A 19856-nucleotide genomic window follows, 5' to 3' on the forward strand; every position below is an offset into this window, starting at 1 on the left:
TTATGAACATGAACAATCTTTGGGATAAAGCTGTAAACCTAGTTAGTTGCTTCAATAAGAAACAGTTCCCAAAGTGTGTTCTGTGGAAGTGTTTGATTGATGTTGCTAAAGAGGATTGTATGCTTAAATATATTGGGAAATATAAGTTTGTAAGATTTCCCAGACTCTCCTTACAGCCACAGACTAGACTTAGAATATTGTAAAATTCTGAAACAAGAGATAGAATCTGAGGTGACCTTGCAACTTATTTGAGTAAGAAATTCTATTTTAAAAAGATATCTTAAGGGATTCCATTGGGAAACACTGTACTGAATGACCCTGCTGTACTTTTTGAATTTTTTTTTTTTAAAGATGTTCCTCTCTTTTCCTGGACAGTGAAGCTGTTGGCTATGACTTCTTGCTTCTGGCAATGTGTCTGGATCCAGAGGCTTTCTTCTTGGTGGTCTGGAAAACTAGGCAAAAGACTGCAAGTATGAAATAAAGTCTCTCTTACGAATTAAAGGCATGCGATTTACTACGTGAGTTTTGTGACAGTAATTATGGCTTCTCAAAAGCATTTTGTTTGTTTGACGTTGTTGGGTAAATAAACTTTAGCTAAGTAAGATAACATTGTTAGCAGCTAACCACAGCTACTGGTCATTAAAAGAGGTGTAAAACTCCCATTCAGACCAGGAAGATGTAGTTCAGTGGTTGTATACAGATACGGCACCGTTTATCTGTACACAACTGACCCAGCCGCCCACGGACACATTTCATTTAGACTTCTGGGAAGTCTAAACTTCCTTTTCACATTCTGAGCCTTGAAAGCTGTAACTCACTATCTCCTCCTCCATCGCATCCCTACGCCAAGCCACGTCCATGTCTGAATTCTGCAACTCAGTGAGAAACTTTAAAACCCTAGGGTTTTCCTTCTTCACCCCCGTGATCCCTCTCCCCTCTCAGACGCCACACTCCCCGGTTCCGGCATAAGCCTCTCACCTCTGCCCCGAAAGTCTAGCCCACAGGCACACCTCCTCTTAGTCAGCCTCCTTTTCTCTCTGTTTAGCCTGGAGCAACTCCTGCTCCACCAAGGGGAAACCCTCCTGATGTCCTGCTCTGACCCAGCCTACCAGCAATGAACTGAAACTTGACAGACGTATTTGTTGATAGTGGTTTCTCGACTTGTCTATATGAATTGCAGGACCAAGGTATTTCAAGAGTAGGAAAAAAGGGAAATATCTGGTTTGTCTGAATTATCATCTCTTTGACTATTCTATTCTGGTATCTTAAAGATATAGCCACAGACTAGGAATAGATTTTGGATTAGAAATTCCAAGACAGATGAAATTATCTTCAATTGGGTATCATATTAATATACTTTATATTAGAAAAGTCTATTTTGATGACTGGTAAAATGTGGATGTCATAAACTGATTATAAATCATTTGATTTCTCTTCTTCTGCCAAAGTTAGGCTCTTGTCTAGGGAAGGGGGCAGGTAAATGAGGAGGATGAAGTTGACTACCATGATAAAATAGAACACAACATATTTACAAGTGAACTGTAGGCTGTAACTGTGAGTCATGTTAACTCTCAAGTACAGCATATTCTTTTTTTTCCAGTCTATTCATCTTTTCGGCAGAGTAACTGTAATTAATAGATTTCCTATATTTAAAGATGTTTTAAATTGTAAACTGTATAAGGAATTAGACTGAATTTTTTTAACTGGAAAGAATGTTAGTAGAAAGAGACTATGATGTTAACCAACAAAACTTCCACTTAAAATTGGTCAAATATCAGCAGATTCACATGGTTAAGCTGAATAACATTATTATTTATGGTCCATGTGCCTTCACTTGTTCTCTCTCACTCTTCTAGAATTCTGCTTAAGGCCAGGCTGTGAGAGGTCAGTTCCCCCAGCACAAATTTCAAGCCATAGTTTCTTAAAGCAAAATGACTTCCTGTGCTAAGCACGAGAATACGCTCATTAGTTATAGTATCTATTCCAGGAAAATGAAGAGTAAAATGGCAGAAGAATCATGTGAATATATTTTAATTAACACCATCCCTTCCTATATTCAAATAACATGCTCAGAATACCATAGCAGAATAAGAAGAGACTAGTAGGTAAAAAGAGTTACAGAAAAAGAAAGATGGCTCTTACATAGTATTTTCTGGGTTTGAAGGAAATTTGGGGAGGGTCTGTCTCTTTTGCTGTTGCTACTACTGAGTTAGATCAAACTGAATAACTGCCATCACTTAAATAGGTGCTCATTCGTTGTTTTTTTAGTTTTTTCCCTTTTCCCTTGATTTTCCAGATTTTAAATTGTCATTATATTTTGTAAATAAATTTTCTCCAGTAAGGATATATTCTAATGATCTTGTAAGTGACAGATAACTCAACGTTGCAAACTCATTTTTCCCAGTGTTCTTTAAACTAAAAGTCACAGTATTATCAAGAGACAAGAATATAATTTGCTTTCTTAGCATCTGATATTGGCAATGATTTAAGCTTTGAATTATTAGCCATTTTTGTTTCCTTCAGCGAGTACAATTGGCCACTTGTGCTTTTTGACTGGTATGAATGAAACTGTAAATACAGTCATTTATTTGACTAAGGCCTATGTGTATTTTTCTTTCACTGAAAATGGACTTTGATTTTATTGTATTAGACACAAATGAGTTCTGTCGCCAAAAATAAAAGGTTACATCCTTGATAGTCGTTTGTGGAGAGAAGGGACAACCAGGTGCAGCTCTTCTGCAGTTTCTGTGGCTTTGAACCGACAGGCTTATAGTTTCTCCTTAGTTCTTGCGTTAGGAGTTCATTCCTCTGTGCCCCTTGCTGTTGCTCTCTACCTCTCACGGACTAGAAACTCTAAAGCTCAGTTTCCCCACATTGCACCCTTCTGGAATTTCACAGCCAGAAGAGTGTTCTATCTAACCCCGCAACTAGATATTACCTTCATTCTCCTTCCCCTTCTGCAGGGTATCTACATCACCTATGTCTGTATAACATTTTTTATATCCATTTAAGTATATTTATTTCCTGAATCTGGAGGGGAAAATCTTTCTTTTATTCTATCATTCTATCTCCCCAAACTTGTCTCAAGCTCTGGAATGCTTCTCTACCCAGCCTGGCATTCTAAGACATCAGAGATCTGAGACTAACCGGCTTCACTTTTTACAGACTCAAAATGATCTCTTTGAAATTCAGTAGAGAGGAAAAAAAAAAAAACCCAAAACAAAAAAACTAGCCATTTCCTTTGCTAAACAGAAGCATGTATCAAGTGTTAAGGAGTTACATTGTCAATTTGTTCTTGGCTGTTTTCCACGGAAATTGATAAAATTGAATTTTTGAGCAGGAAGATCTCAGATGTAGTATAAACCACAGTTCATTCTACACATAATGAGTGTGAGTGCTATAGACATGATATGAAATGCTTAAGATCAAAGAGCTAGCTAGGCAATTAAAAATATAGAACTTTGATAAAGTGGTAGAGAAATTTTAAAAATTATTTTATATGTCTTTTTTTGTTTCAATGTTTTGACTCCAAAGAACTACTGCTGGCTTGGTTTTCTGCCTGAATGGAATGGACTGGGACGTTTTGGATGGTATTTCTACTGTGATATTGCCACAGGCTGGGGCAACTCTTAGACTTTTCAGATAATTACTATTTTTGAAGACTTGAATTTTCATGATCTTGCTAGTTAGTTTAAAATATTTGTGAGAATAAAATGTTAAGACAGTTTATCTCTCTATATTATATATAGGATTTCTACTTTTCTAAGATTTTTTGAGACAGTTCAATAAATAAGAGGTAAAAGATCGCCTCAGAGATGAGCTGAGTGGAGCCTTTGCAACCACCTGACTAGAACGCTCCTTTCTCACGCATGCTGTCTTCCCAGTGTCCTTACATCTTCAGTTTATTATGTTGAACCATTTTTATAATTTCTGCAGATGATCAAATCTCTACAATGTTAGACAGTTCCGCCCAGTTACATAATGGGAAATTTCTGCCGGGGGTTGGGGGGTTAAGTCAAAATATTGAATCTTAAATAAATTGACGGTACTTAAGAGCCTTTCCCTGTGATGTAGGAAATGATTAAGTGGAATTGAATTCAGAAAGGACAAAGAATGCAAAATGGATGAGGCTATAGCAAGCATCTATAACTGCACTGGAGCGACCCTTTTCTGATATGCAGAGCTTTAAGTTAGAGAAACGTCTTTTCCCATCACACAATACATCTGTTTATTTATTTATTTTTGTGGTGGGGGGTTAATTAGGTTTATTTATTTATTTTTATATTTTATTATCATTGTTAACAGAGGTACTGGGAATTGAACCCAGGACCTTGTGCGTGCTAAATACACACCCTATCACTGAGCTACACCCTCCCCACCAGCACACAAAACATTTAAAAAGACCACCTTATATACAGCTGAACTTGTATTCAAATATCTGAACAGGGAGATTGGAGAGCTATAACCACGTATTTCATATTATTCAAACAGCAATAAGCTTACTTGTAAGAAATTACATATGGATCAGTCCTTTCTCCCTTATCTAAAATCACATACATACTCTATTTGGGTACTTCGATATTCTTACTTATACTTGGTAACTATGCATAGATTCTTGTATGTATCGATTCTTCTTACATTATCAAATAATACCATTCATTTAAACAAAAATATGCAGGACATCTGCCATGTGCCAGGTACTGGGAATACAGGATTGTAGCAGACTGAATTGGTTTCTGATCTGACTCTCAACCTCCAAATAATAAGGGCAAATAAGAAATGAAAGAAGAACTTATTTTCAATCGTTTAAGTCAAGTCATTCAACTTAATAACATGCAGGCATATTTGCTGCAGTGTTGGCACTGAAAAGCACTGCTTTTAATCTGTCTTACCTGAAGGATCTTATCACCAGGCTGCAGCAGGTTGGATGCTGGTCCATCAGGCTGAACCCTAGTAACAAAGATACCCTATAAGTCAGAAGTAACAGAGGTTAGGGTTATATTTTCAAGACCTAGGCTTACTTACAAACCTTTTCATTCACACAGAAAACAGTGAAAACATTAAAAAGTTTACACATGCAAGCTTCAAAGATTATTATAGTATTTTAAGCAAGGCACCACTGTCTAAGTCAAGTTTAAGACAAGCAACATCTTTACTTGCATTAAAAAAGCTCATTTTGTTTTTAAAGTGTACTTCTGATTTGTAAATTAATTTCATGGCATATTCTTAATTTTTTAAATAATTTGAAATATGATGCTAAACCATCTTTTGTACAACTTTCGAAACTTTCCTAAGTTACCCATCATTGAAAATGTCTCCTACTTGATAGATTGTAAATTCAATGTACACTTTAAAAACTTTACTAGAATTACATATAATACTGGTTTATTTTAATGATTATTACTTCATATGTTACCGAGAATTTTAAAATAGAATGAACAAATTAAACATAAGAAAATTCAGACATGAATTTTAAATATAAAGTTTATGTATACATAGTTACAAAATTCCAAAATTGATTTAGTTTATAGAAAAGTCAAATTAATTTTGCTGGCCATGTATACAAAGCAAACATTTATTGAAGGTCTACCATATGGTAGGCATTGAATGCTAGTGTTATTGAGATATACAGAGTATAATTTTTGGCTTCAATGAGCTCACAATATGGTAGGATAAAAGTCAAGAAGACCAACAGTTATAAAATGATGTGACGAGTGTTGTAATATATATTTGAAAGGTTGCATCCAGTTTATCTTTAGTGTCAGGGCTTCTACTTATGACAGAAGTATAACAGACTATTTAAAATGTTGCATTCAGCTTATCTTTAATGTGTTGGGGCTTCCAAGAGGAGGAGATGTCTGGCAGCTGAATCATAAAGGACAAGCAAAAGGCATCCACACAGATAAGGAAGGGAATTCTGCATATAAGGGACAGCACATACAAAAGTCCTGCTCCACTCAGGACACTGCAAGTAGTCCTATTATGACTGCAGTGGTTGTGGAAGGATTTGAGCAGAAGGGGTTGGGAGATCAGATCAACCCCCCCAAAGTAGTTATGGCCAGGTCAAGATGGGCTTTTAATAGACAACCTTATCAGTTTGGGGAGCCACTGAAGTATTTTAAACATGATGGGGACAAGATATTAATTGACATTCTAAGAATGAACTGAGGAGTGGATACACAAAATGTGTATCTATTCAGTGGAATATTATTTGGCAATAGAAAGAATGAAGCACTGAGGACACTGACGAACCTTGAAAACACTATGCTAAATGAAAGAAGCCAGTCACAAAAGGCTACACGTTGTATGATTCCATTTATATGAAATATCAAGAAGAGGCAAATACATAGAAACAGAAAGCAGATTAGTGTCTGCTAGGGGCTGGAAGCAGGGGACCAGGAAGTGACAACACGTACATATTTCTTTTTGAGGTAATAAAAGGGATTTGAAATTAGAGAGTGGCTATGGTTGCACAATTCTGTGAATATATGAAAAACCATTTAATTGTACACTTTAAAAAAGTGAATTTTATGGTATGTGAATTATACCAATACAGCTCTTATTACTATTTTAAATTCCTAAGTATTAAGATAGTATTTTAATGTCTTTGCCTGTTATTTAGAAAATAATTTCATTTGTTGATCTGTAAACTTAATGACTCTCACTTCAGCTGATAACTTTGTGTATGTATATGTGTGTGAATGTGTAAATGGTTTAAAAAACAAAACCTCACTAAAATATTTCTATATGTTTTAAGTTAGCATTTCAGATTTTTATGAAACATTAATTTAAGGCTGTCGAATGACGTTTATCTTTCTAATTTTAATCTGTTTTCCTTCTCAAAGTTGAAACTACAGATTGGCATCAACATGTTAAGAAAACTGCACAACTTTAACGAGTAATTAGACTTCCAGAATTTATCTTAAGGAAATAACTGCGTAAGTGTGCAACATGTATTTACTAATATATTCATCATAGAATTATTTGTAATAATAAAACTTACAAACCACACCTAAATAATAACAGGGGATTGATTAAATAAATGATGGTAAATCTATACAATAGAATTATATGTGGTCATTCAAAATGGAGTTCTGGATGGCGATATAAAAGTACACTAGTGCTTAGCAAAACAAGCTAGTTATGAAACAGTGTGTGTGGTATGATACTATTTTTGCTGAAATATGTTTATCTGTGTATTCGTATGGGGAAGTATCTGAAAAGATACACTCCTAAACATGAGCAGTGGTTGTACTGGGTAATGAGACATTATATATACACATATATGTATATAATTTATTTATTTTTGCTGATCTGTGTTTTCTAATTTTTCTACAATAATTAGACACTACTTATAGCATTAAGCAAACAGTAACAAAAAGTTAAGAAATTTAGATTAATGGTGTTACCATTTGTAGTGATGTTCAAACAGCTAGTTTAGTCAGTTCAGCTGTACAAATGGTCAATTCAGAAGGAAAACTGGTTGTTTGAAAAAGACAGTTAAATAAAGCACAATGTTGAAACCACTAGACAGTGAATGGCACTGACCATGAAAATGAATAGAATCTCAACAGCACTTTCCAAGCTGGGCACATAACTCTCATACTCCATCAATCCAGGACACCGTATGTGTACGCAGTCCCCCTGGTGGTCCCCCCTTTGCTCCTGGGGTCTCTGTATAACAGGGCAATTGACACTATTGCCCAAAACAAGCTCTGCATCTCTGGGTGCTGAAGGTGACGTTGTTCTGACTATTATTTTATCCCAGCAGTCAGTCTGTGCTACCTAGTTAATTTTGATTGCCTTTCTTCAACTCATTTTACGGCAACAGTTTTAATAATGTTTGTATGAATCCAGACCATAGGAGCTAAATTATGGTCCTCATATCTGCAGTGCTGAGAGGAACGAGCAACACTCCACAACCTGACCGCTGAAAGAATACAAATGTAGCGTCTGTGGCAGGTTTAATTTCATCCATCACAGAGCTCTGTGGGATTCAACCGCTGTTCCGAGGGCTGGCTTTGAAGCTTACCCTTATGGTGACCTGAGTCTTCTGGAGCATTTACTGCTATTTTCTAAAGCTTTAATATTTCTTTTCAATCAATAAATTTTATCAACAAAGAAATTGCTACTGCCCATTGGTATGGTTTCCTTTTTACCTACATATATGTCCTATCAGCCAGCATATGGCCACATTAGTCGAAATGGATAGGAAGCAATGAGTGTGTGATGTTTGATAAGGGTCCGTAGCATTCATTATCTGTGGAGGTGGAGTGCTTCCCAAAAGACTGCCTGAAAAGGCCAGTGCCCTGATTTTGCACTGTATTTATGTATATAAACACTGCCATATGAAAGATACTAAATAATTCTGAGCCCATTTTGTGGTTTCTGTTATGATGAATATTGATGAGAAATAATGAAAACTTTGACACTGTTCTGAAAAAGTTCATTGTAGCACTGTGTCACCCCTTCAGCAAATCATTTTATTCTGACACTTCAAAGCATACTTTGACACTAATGACAGATTTTGTGAGAAATCGTTATCATTAGACTATTCATATTCTGAAAATTAGAACAATAGCATCCTTCTGTTTGGTAAAAAGCCATCTCCTAACTTCCAAGCAGCAGTGAGCCATCTTGTGTGTATCAAAGATCCAAACCATGGCATCTGATCAATTTTATAACTGTTGGCAAGATCTACCATATGCTCATTTCTTGTGACGTCTGGCAGAGTGTTAAATGTGGGACAGACTATCATGCAATACATTCAAACTAGTGAAACCACCTATGTACCTGAGGCTATTGCAAAACCATTTTGCCCAACTGAAGGAAATACCTCAATGACTCTTTCTCAGTGAGTAGCGTGTATTAGATGTTTTTTTCTTGTTTGTTTGTTTGTATTTTTGCTGCTGCTGTAATAAGTTACCATAAACTTAGGTTAGACATCTAAGTCAGTTCTCACTGGGCTACAACAAAGGTGTGGTTGGCAGGACTGCATTATTTCTGGGAATTTCCTGGGGAAACTGCTTCCTTGCCTTTTTCAGCTTTTTAGGAAGTGTCCACATTCCTAGGCTCATGGTTCCCTTTTTCCATCTTCAAAGTCAGCAATCGTGTGTCTCTCTGACCATTCTTCTACATTCACATCTCCTTCTGACCACGGCCTCTGACCACAGCCAACAAAAGATTCTGTTTTTAAGGACCTGTGTGATTAGATTGGCCCTACCTGGATCCAGGAAAATCTCATCTCAAATTTCGCAATTTAATCTCACCTGTAAATCCCTTTTGCCATGTAACGTAACACATTCACAGGTGCTAGGGTTAGGATGTGGCTAACACATCCTGCTTACTATGTAGTGTAAGATGTGAGTAAGAGCATAGCTCTGGAGTTAGCCTGTCTGTGTTGACCATTTATAAATTGGTGACCTTGGGCAAGTTAAGTTTGGGTACTTAACTTTTCCTCATCCGTAAAGTGGGTATAATAATGGTTTATACCTCATAGTTTTTAGATTGAATACATACAAGATGCTTAGTACAGCGGGGGGTCTTCAGGATAGGGTCAATAAATGTTACCATAATTATTCAAAGTCTGAAGGCTGAGCTACAATCCAAGGTCTCTCTACCCAGCAAAGCCCTCATTGAGAGATTTCTAAGTCTCCCAACTGTACCAGATTTATTGTTAGGAAATTCTTCTTTACTCTTAGTCTAGAGTATGTGCAAAGGCCAATGTTTATCTTTCCCTTGAATTCCCAGCAGATAAGAGGATTTGCATCTTTTATTTGAGTAAGAGGAGGGAAGGAGGGCTGAAAAATCTCTCCTATATCATCTGTGGTTTCCTAGTGGTAGCTCTCAGTGACAGTGGCCCCAATTGTTTCCTCTCAGTAGTGGACTTGGGCTCCAATAAGAGGGTTTTCTGATTGTTCTTAGTAACTTTTAGAGGCTACTTCCTTTGGTAGCTCCAAATCAGGAGCATCAGTACTATAGCAATGGGCTAGAATCTAGTTAATGCCTTATGGCATTTCTGGGTATATTTTTCTAATGTGTCTCACCTCACAACCAGCTTTCATGTTCCTCAGTGGTTTGACAGAATAATTGTCTTCCCTGGGCACCATCTCTAGAGGGCCTCTCACAAGAGAACAAGATAAATGTTGTATTCCTTTCCAAAGAATGCAAGTCTTTCCTCCCCTCAGACACCAATATCTGGGTGTGACTGAGATGGACACAGACCTCGTGGACTCATTCATCTCAGAGTGACCCCCATAGTTTGAACCAAAACTAATTTAGAGAGCGCTGGCTGGAGGCTACAGATAGGCATGAGCTGTTGCTGTTTCATATTTCTTCTTCATTTTTCAAACCAGTCTTCATGCAAGTCATAAATGGTTTTTCCAAAAGTACTCATGATAGGTTTTTTTAAAAAGTTTTACTTTTCACAAGTAATTTTGAAAAAGGATGAGTATGGGAAGTTTTCACAGTGTTAAGATCTGAACTTGTCTTACTGGTTACCTAGCCTCTACACCTCTGGACATAAACCTTGAAGGACTCAGAAAGTTAGTCTACAAGAGCAACATTTAACTTTCTAACTTTAGAGGAGAAAGGAACTTTATATGGCTTTTTAACGATGAAGGTGAATGACTGTGACAGTCTCAGCTATTGTAAATGTAGACACCAAAATAGAACTTGCCTTAAGGGAATTGCAGCTTCAATTTGTGAAATATGCTTTTCTTTAAAATTCTGAAAAACCTTGACGTTAGTCGACGCTAAGAAATTGGTTTCTAGGAAAGCCATACTTCAAATAAAAATTGCATACCATTACAATTACAATTCAAAGCACACTGGTTAAATATTATAGAATATGATATCCTAGGTTTTCATATAATTATAAAAGTTCAAAGAGTGTTTCTGGAGAAGAAATTAACTCATAAAAATAGCAAATACAGCCATCGATTTAATAGCTTGTAAGGGGAAACTTAATTTTTGCCAAAAATGTGGAAAATAATTTTTTTCATGAATTGGGCAAGGTAAATATGAAGCTGTGTGGTGGCTCACAGAAGCAGCGTTATACACACACAGTAGACTGTATTTACTTAATCCCTGTGATTATTAGATGACTTGGCAAATCAAGAATAAAGGGATTATTGATAGTTTTCCTCTTTATGAATTAAAAGTGTGATGCTGAAATATTTCAAGGTAATTGCTGAGTGTCAAATCATAGACTTTGAAAGATTTGCTACCTTAACTGAGGAATTTATATGCAGCAAGAGAAGAGGTTTATCTTTCGGCCATTAGAAACTAAAGGAGAAGAGAGAGGGAGAAAAGGGGAGAGGGAAAGATGGGAGAGAAAGAGGGAAAAAACGGGGCAGTGGCAGCTGAATATGATGCATCAATGTATGACTAACTTTAGCTGATGAAACAATGACGTGTAAAAACCACAGAAGATGAGCAGAGGGTAGAATTGCTTTAGGAACTTACAGTATTTGAGCCTCAAAAGACAGAGGTATAAATAAAAATTGTACCACTGTACAATCTTTAAAAATTTCACAAAAATTTTATGCACAGATATTTAGAGGGATTCCAAACTCTCTTTCACCAATATTCCAGTGACAATAACGTGGAGTGATCCTAACAGAAGAAATACACTTGCATCATTCCTTTATGTCACTGCAAAGGTTTGTTTAGTGGCCAAAAAATATAATATGCATATATGTATACACACATACATATATAATTTTTAAGGCACAGCCTGTCTGACTTGATAAAAGCATTCCAAAAGTGAGTGGTTTATTCCCTTTTATCTGAGAGTCCTGTTAGAAATCACAAGTTGACTATTTTTTGTCAAACAGATTTTTTTTTTTATACGGTTTGATGCTGATCATCATGCACTATTTTCTTTTGGGAAATCTGAATATAAGAGCTAGAATTATGTTTGGATTTGGTCACTTTATAAAGGCAAAACTCACTTCACTTTATTGAACTTTGCAGTTACTGCATATTTTTTAACAAATTGAAAGTCTGTGGCAATGCTGTGTCAAGAAAGTCTATCAGTGCCATTTTTCCAACAGTATTTGCTCACTTCGTGTTTCTGTGTCACAATTTGTTAATTCTCGTAATATTTAAAGCTTTTCCTTTATTATTCTATTTGTATGGTGATCTGTGATCAGTGACCTTTGATGTTCCTACTACAACTTGCTGAAGTCTCGGATGATGGTTAGTATTTTTTCAGCAATAAAATATTTTCAATTAAGGTATGTACATTGTTTTTCAGACATAATGCTATCGCACACTTAATAAACTACAATATAGTGTAAACATAACTAGGAAACCACAAAATTTGTGGGACTCGCTTTATTGCACTATTTGCTTTATTGCAGCGAGAACTGAACTCCAGGATCTCTGAGGTATTCCTGTAGGAATTATAATTATAATTTTCCTTTTATTAACTGCTCCAGGATTCCAATTATTACTGAACAATTAAAAATCTCTGAGAGTCTGTCTCTTGTGACTGAAAGTACCTTTGCTTCCTCTTTGTTTCTTGGTAAAATTCTTAAGCTTAAAAAAGTTTTCTCTCATTTGATTTTCATATTTCTTTTTAAAAGTAAAGGATCACACTTTTTCACATACTGTCTTTCCAGACGTCTTGCCTCTTTGGAAGAAACAGAATAAATATCTTCCATTTCTTTTATTTAATGAACTCGTTAAAGCCTGTATTTAATAGAAGACCTCAACTGGCGGTGAATATTCAGATTGCTGAGCTTCCTACGGTTTTCTGATTCTCTCAGAGCCCCTACTGGCTTTTCTTCTTAGCTTCATACATAGCATAAAATAGTAGAAACCATTAAAAACGGGAGTCGGCAACTGTAGGTGGCTGTGAATTCTCCTTCCTAGCTGTTCCTAAAATAGTACCAGTAATCAGCTTTCTGATTACCATCCCCGCAGGCTCCCTCAAAGCCCCTTCAGTTGTAGAATTTTTTTTGACACTATCTGCACCATTTCAAAATAATGAATTGCAAAGTGAAGAATTCAGTCAAACCTCTTTTTGTCACTTTTGCTAAAGTAAGTTTTTTTAAAATGAAAAATTATTCTGTTGTAAGCTATACTCAGAGTATGTTTCGTTTAGATTCAATGTGGTTTTATTTAATGGCCAACACACTGAGGAGTCAGACCACGCTGGAAGTATTGCTTAGGGATGGTAGTGAAATCAGGAGGTCAAAAAGGCCAGTGGCAAAATGCCCAGAAGACATTCATGTTGTGAATTCCTGATACGCTGACTGACAAAGTGGCTCTTAGGCCAAGGCTGTGCACTGGCAGTGTAGGGTAGAGCGAAAGGGAGTTCTCCCCACTACGTTTTAGTCTTTATATTTCTACGTTATTTGAATGTTTATAGTGACAATGTTTTCATTTATTATCTGTCTAATTCTGTAAGAGGTGTAAGTTAAAGAAGAAAGACTTTGTGGTGTACACATCTGAGACTAAGAATGCATGACAATTTTAAAGGATGGTGATCAGGTCGCCCAGAGCAAGAGCATTGAGATCATCATCTGGCTGATGAATGAAAGGAAAGCAGTTCACAATCAGCAGAAGATACCTAAGTAAAAGTGGCTCTTGAGTCTCTCTCTGACCACTCTCATCTTATGACTCAGAGATGGACACCTTCAGAGAACTGGCACCACCTCAGCTGGTGTGTGCAAGTCATAGAAAACCAAACATATTGCGGGGTCTTCCTTGCAGTATAGGAATACGCAAATCTTACACTTTAGTCGAGGTATCCTACTAAGTCATTCAGAGTCAAGGTAGAAACGTTTCTTTATAGTAAGGAATAAAATGAATGTATGATTTTTATCTCTCAGTAAACAAAGAGATCTTAGTGTGCTTCAGTAAGCAAAGAGACAAACACAAATTTGAGATAGGATTCTTCTTTATTCATTTTAATGTTTAGGCCAACACTTCCCATTTTCTATTAATAAATGTCCTCAGAGGTTAAATGATGGTGCTTTGTTATGGGTATATGGTTTGTATCTGGTGATGGGGTTTGATTAACTAGGTTTCAAATATAGGAGGTAATTTCTACTCCATTGTACTTAAAAAAAATAGAATCGGTTACTGAGACCATGCATAACACCACTAATTATATTATAAAGATTATAGGCAATTAAACAGATGCATATTTGTAATTTTGTAACTTATGCAGTAATCCTAAACTGTTATTACTGCTTAATATAACTCTGGCTTTATTTTAAAAATATATTTGATTATATTTAATTTCATATATATATATATATATATATATATATACACATATATAATTAAAAAAAATAACACACTATAAATTCTGATCTAAGAGTGCAACTTTCCAGCATAGTTCTAGGACCTTCAGATTAACTTGGTGTCTGGAGATTTATTCTCATCTATTTGTGGCTTTCCCTCAATTCATTCAAAGGATCTTAGGGAGGATTTAAGTTGGAATTTACAGAACTTAAGAATCAGCTCTTTGAGTTCTCCTGATTTCTTCACACACCCGAAAGAGAAAAATGACACAATAATATTGTTTTGCAGTTACTTTAGTTTCTTTTTTATTTGTCTTAGATTTCTCTGATTTTACCTATCATGACCTGGCTTTCTTTTTTTTTTCTCATCTAAGGGTGTTCACTCTGTCTCTGCTCCTAATCAATCTCATTTTGTAAACCACTTTCTTTAGCTACCCAAGAACCCAGATTTAACTCAGTGACAGAGCAGTGTCTTTTTTTTTTTTAAAGAAAAGTTAATCAGAAAATTGGAAGGATTTAAAAGAAGATTTAAATGTCAGAAAAAAAGACCTGACACAGCCAATTTCAGCCCCACACTGAAGTATCAGGTGCTTTGGCAGTCCAGCTCAGTTAGATGCTACGGTGGAAAGCCCTTGGGCTCCAGGGCAGTTCTTCTCATAGATAAAAGCGTACCAGAACTGCTGGTACTGTAAGTACTTTCAGTTTGAAAGATGAAAAAAAAATCCATTGTTTTCATGTGTAGTATCACAGACACCTCTGGGGACCTGCCCCGATTCCCTTCATCAGAGCGGTGCTCTCATCCTGCAGGAGCTGCTGACAGCTCACATCTAACGCGTCTTTTGAAAATTACCGTCAGCCTGGAGCCTCCTTACTGGGAAATGCTGGGAAGGTTGTGCTCCTCCCCCTGCAGCCAATGACGGATACCAGGGCCCAAAAGGCTGCTTTCCTGTTCAAGGTGAGACGACTCTGTGGTACCACGAGCACCCTGTGTGACCACGTTTTCACTAAATCCCTATCCTTGCTCAGTTTCTTCGACTGCTCTTCCCTGGGGTCCTCATTCCCTTATAGATTTTACCTGAGCACAATTCTTCAATTAGCCACTTGCACAAAAATCCTCTCTCCGGTTCTGCATTTAGAAGAACTGATTTTACAGACAAACATAACTACAAAAATTGAAGCCCTGCAGTCTGTCTGCCTGGAAGGGAAATGTAGATTCTATGTTTTGCTTCCTAGTGACTTTTTGGAAGCCAGTATGAGGAGACAAAATGCACCTCTCCTCCCCCAGCACAGAGCAACGTTGGGGGTGAAATGGGGAAAAAATGGGTAATATTGTTATTAAAAACATATTATTGAGATATAGCTCAAATGCTATGTGGGCAAAGTTTAAAAAGTTAAACTATATTGCTATAGGCACAGAAAAGGAAGATATTACTTTTTATTTATTTTCATTTTGTTTTATTTCTGTTAATTTGGCTTCATAATATTTTCATGAATTCTAGTTGGTCACAACATTTTCAAGCAGAAACTAGAAATACTATGAGGTCCCTGGAATACCACTTTAAAACTTATGGTAGTAACTTTATAAATGGAATACGAAAGATTTCACACTTTTCCCAATGATCTTTTTGACCCTCAGTAATTAACTTTCCCTCATTGATGGACCTGTCAATTCTTGTTAGTTAGTACATAGGATATTATTTATAAACTAATTTCAGTGCTTTCATATTTTGATCGAAAAGTCTCACATTTTTCCAATGAATAGCAACAAAACTAAAAAGTCTTTAAATCCTTTCCCACATGAGTTTCTGTCAGATGTTTAGCTTATTTTGTTCCATGCTAAGTGGCTAAAATGATGCAGCAGACAGAATATAAATAATATTTAACTCTAGCAACTAATATAGTTGTCTATGCATTTGGGCTTTAATTTTATTGAAAGATATTTTACTGATTGTTAAAAAATATCACAAAGCGATAGCAATCTCAATTCTAGTGGTTTTCTTTATTGTTGAATTAAAATGTCCTGATATTCTTATTATTTAAAGTGGTACTTTTTAATTGCCTTACTTTTTCATATGCATGATGGAGTGATATTTTCATAAAAAACCAAGCCTGGGTTGAGTTATATTTTATTATATTCTTTCACAAGCTGAAATCTTTATATGTCGTCTTTATACTAAATGTCTTGACATCGAAATTATGCAATTGACTAAAAAGCATACTGCCATGCCTTCTTAAAAGGCCTCACAGAAGTTGTCATACCTGTAGGAGCCCTATTAATAGGAGACTGTGAGGACTACTTTTCTATCAATGTTTCTGAATAGACTTAGGATTTTTTTCCACATAGAAGACAAAGAACAGAATAAGCAAAAATACATTTTTTATTATGTCCTCAACCAACCAAGTGGCATTCTGAACCTTAAATTACAATGTGACTAAGATGCAGCTGAAATAATTCAGTTGTAAATTAATTTATGCTTGTTATTTATTTTTAAAAGTTCAGTTATAATACATATATAAAAGATCTGTTCGAATCCCTTCCTAAATTTAGTACAAAATGCAGTGTATAAAAAATATTATCTCTTCCCTTACTCCTGAATGCTACTTTCATATAATTAATAGATTCTCCAAATTACTTTGCATTACAAAATCACTTGAAGTAGAAATAAGGATGGGACAGATATGTGAATTATGTTACAAAATTAATTTAGAAATAAATAAAATAAATCATACTTGTCTAGTAGTTGTACAGAGTGAAGAAAATGTGTTATATGTAGTTTAATATATATGTAGTAAATATAAATCTTACGTTGTGTGGAGTTCTAGACAAACGTGTTTGCTATTCTTGCTTTTTATATCCATGGAGAATACGTGACAAGAAATAGACATATGGTGTGTACCTTTCTCATAAGTCAGGAGCATATCTTTTGCAACCTTTTATTTATGAATCACCCAATGTCATGAGTCTGAGCAAACCCGGAAAATTATGCTTGTGCATTTTCAAATTTGCCACTGCCGCACATGCTTCTGGGTATTGTTATCCCTCGGTAAAGGTGTCAAATAAATGCTTTGAATCTACAGTCTAACCTTTCTTCTCTTCTTTTTTTTTTTTTTATAAGGGAGTAAATTTTATTTATAAACCAATAGATGTTAGCCAGTATTTTTGATTAAAAACATACAAAATATTATGTAAGTTACTGAAACAAGAATTTCAGGTTTCTAACTGTTATTAGGACAGGTAACAGCTATCTACTGCCCAAGTCAATTGAATTCATATTTCTCATCTACTTTCTTCCATAATTTGCTCTTCTCTTCTTAATATTCATCATATAGAAACCTTTGTTTGATGCAATACCCATCTCTACACAAAGAACAAAGTCTAATTTTTTTTTCTAAGGAAGGGGTGGAAAGTGAGGTATAAATAGGAAGAACCTAAGTCCTGTTGCAGGTGGCTTAGCATCTGGGGGTCAGTCTTTTAGAATTTAAGTAGAATAAGATACAGTCATTTATTCTGAAATTGCACACCATTTATTTAGAGCTTCCTTGTGGTTACAGTGTTTTGTATTTGCCACGCCTCCAGTACTCTTCCTGGGCTTGGGACTGTACCAGATTTACAGGCAAATGAAGACATTTGAAAAAGAACATGGATTGTTTCTTCTGTTGTTTATGTGTCTACCTGCAGATTGCCCAAATCAGTGGAAATGTGGGTGGGCTCTTGGGCATTTGCTGAGCATGAATGTTTATGATAAAACTGTAGAGAATAAGTGATTCTTTGGTCCCAATGTCCCAGTGTATTTTCTGCTGTCCAGTGATTTGAGGATATCCATAATATAGCTTCTTTTTTGATCCTGTGACTAGGTAATTGTTTATGGGATTGTTCAGTGCTATACTTTTAGAGTACATAGAAAAAGGGACTATGAGTTTTCTTTAATATCTTTAAAGTTAAGAAGCTTAACCTTTCCTTTTCAAATGAGGCTAGGAGGGATATCAGTCCCCGAATGCTGAGTTATGTGACTGCAACATTAAAAATTCATTCATTTTTCAAAGTCTGGAGCTGCCTTACAGAAATCACACAACAAAATGGTATCAGTTATCCATTAATCCAGTCTCTTCTGGTGGAAATTGTATTGTCATATTACTTGAATTTTGCAATCATGAATTATTATTTTATGAACACTTAAATATAGACTAAGATTATTGTGATTTGTTCCACTGGCAGAATCACCACTGTAATAATATCTTAGTCTAAAAGTTACAATGCTTAGAAATTCACTGTGTACAATGCACTTCTAATTATCTAGCTTCAACAGAGAATACATGCTGACTACCAAGGACTTGTTGAAGCAAATATCTAGACTATAACTAATTATAATGTTTTGTTTTCTTTATATTAGGTTGTTATATTAGTCTCAATTCTACAGGGTATAAATTTGTCATGTGGGTCTTCTACTAAGTGGAATTTGCAGGTAGAGGTGTGCATTTTAGTGCATATTAAGAGAAAAGGATTTGGAATCAGATCAATTTGGATTCAGATCTTATCTGCCACAGGTCAGCTGAATGACCTTGGGCAAGTTAATTAACCCCTCTGGGCCTCAACAAAATAGGGACTAATAATACTCAACCAACACAAGTTGTTACGAAGATCAGGTAAGTCCATGTACATAAAGAGCCTAGCACGGTGACTGGCACATTATAGATACTCAATACAAAGCTATTATTTTTATTACTTTTATGATTATCATCAGATTTTTTAGATCAAAATCTTTTATCTCTCTGGAACATCTTGCCATCTTGACAGCAGTGTTTCTCTATAATAATAAACCAGATAAAGGCTTCCATCCACTTTATTGGAAGGGGAAAGGCAGCCATTATGTGAGGCCATTTTTGTCTGGTTTTCTTTCCAAGTACATCAAAGTTTTCATCTGGCAGTCAACCCCAAATAATGAACTCCATGATGAGTCAATAGAGTTGTTCAGCTACTAAACATCGTTCTGACAGTGATGTGAACTGCACGACTAATCGTGCTTCATCAATTAACCTGAGGAGAGCATATTTGATTAGGACTAACTTGGGGTTTTTGAGAGGAGTTAAATTTGCAAGACCAGATGCTGTTCTAAGCTTTCAAAGTCTGTACAAAACATTCCTCATACCTGGCTTAATCCTGAATTCTCCCTAAAGCCTCCGTTAACTTTTGGGCTGTACCAAGTGGTTTTCTCCAATAGTCTCAGACTACAACAGAATTTAAATTGGAACTTCTGCCAGGCTGAACAACACAATTCACTTTTGTCCCAGTTCCATACTCTCAGCCCTGTGGGATAACTACTCCATGTTTTTCCTATCCAACTTTGTACCAGGTAACAGTCAGTTTGGATGCTATTTCACATTGGTCCTCGGCATTCGACTGAAGCAGTGGTTTTTAGCAATCATAATGAAGAGAATGGAACAAGTCAACTGGCTGCTTTACTACAGAAAGTCTTCAATGACTCTAAGACATTCAGATATCTTGGATACTTAAAATTGTGAGTGGCATTATAAAACACATAAACATTCATGAACAGTAAGTAAAATAATATAGTTTGCTTCTGAGACTATTTCTAATCC

At 35.8% G+C, this 19856-nt stretch overlaps 1 protein-coding gene across 3 annotated transcripts in view; it reads right to left on the bottom strand.

Annotated features, from left to right (window-relative positions):
* Positions 1-19856, bottom strand: part of LRRC7 (leucine rich repeat containing 7) — a 426756-nt gene that overhangs the window by 6639 nt on the left and 400261 nt on the right. For all 3 annotated transcript variants that reach the window (XM_031683476.2, XM_031683477.2, XM_072975751.1), the window contains one exon: positions 4893-4967. In XM_031683476.2, coding sequence (XP_031539336.2) covers positions 4893-4967 — 75 coding nt within the window. The remainder of the gene's footprint in view (positions 1-4892; positions 4968-19856) is intronic.

This window comes from Vicugna pacos, chromosome 13, assembly GCF_048564905.1.
Source record: "Vicugna pacos chromosome 13, VicPac4, whole genome shotgun sequence".
In the NCBI taxonomy this organism is placed as follows: domain Eukaryota; kingdom Metazoa; phylum Chordata; class Mammalia; order Artiodactyla; family Camelidae; genus Vicugna; species Vicugna pacos.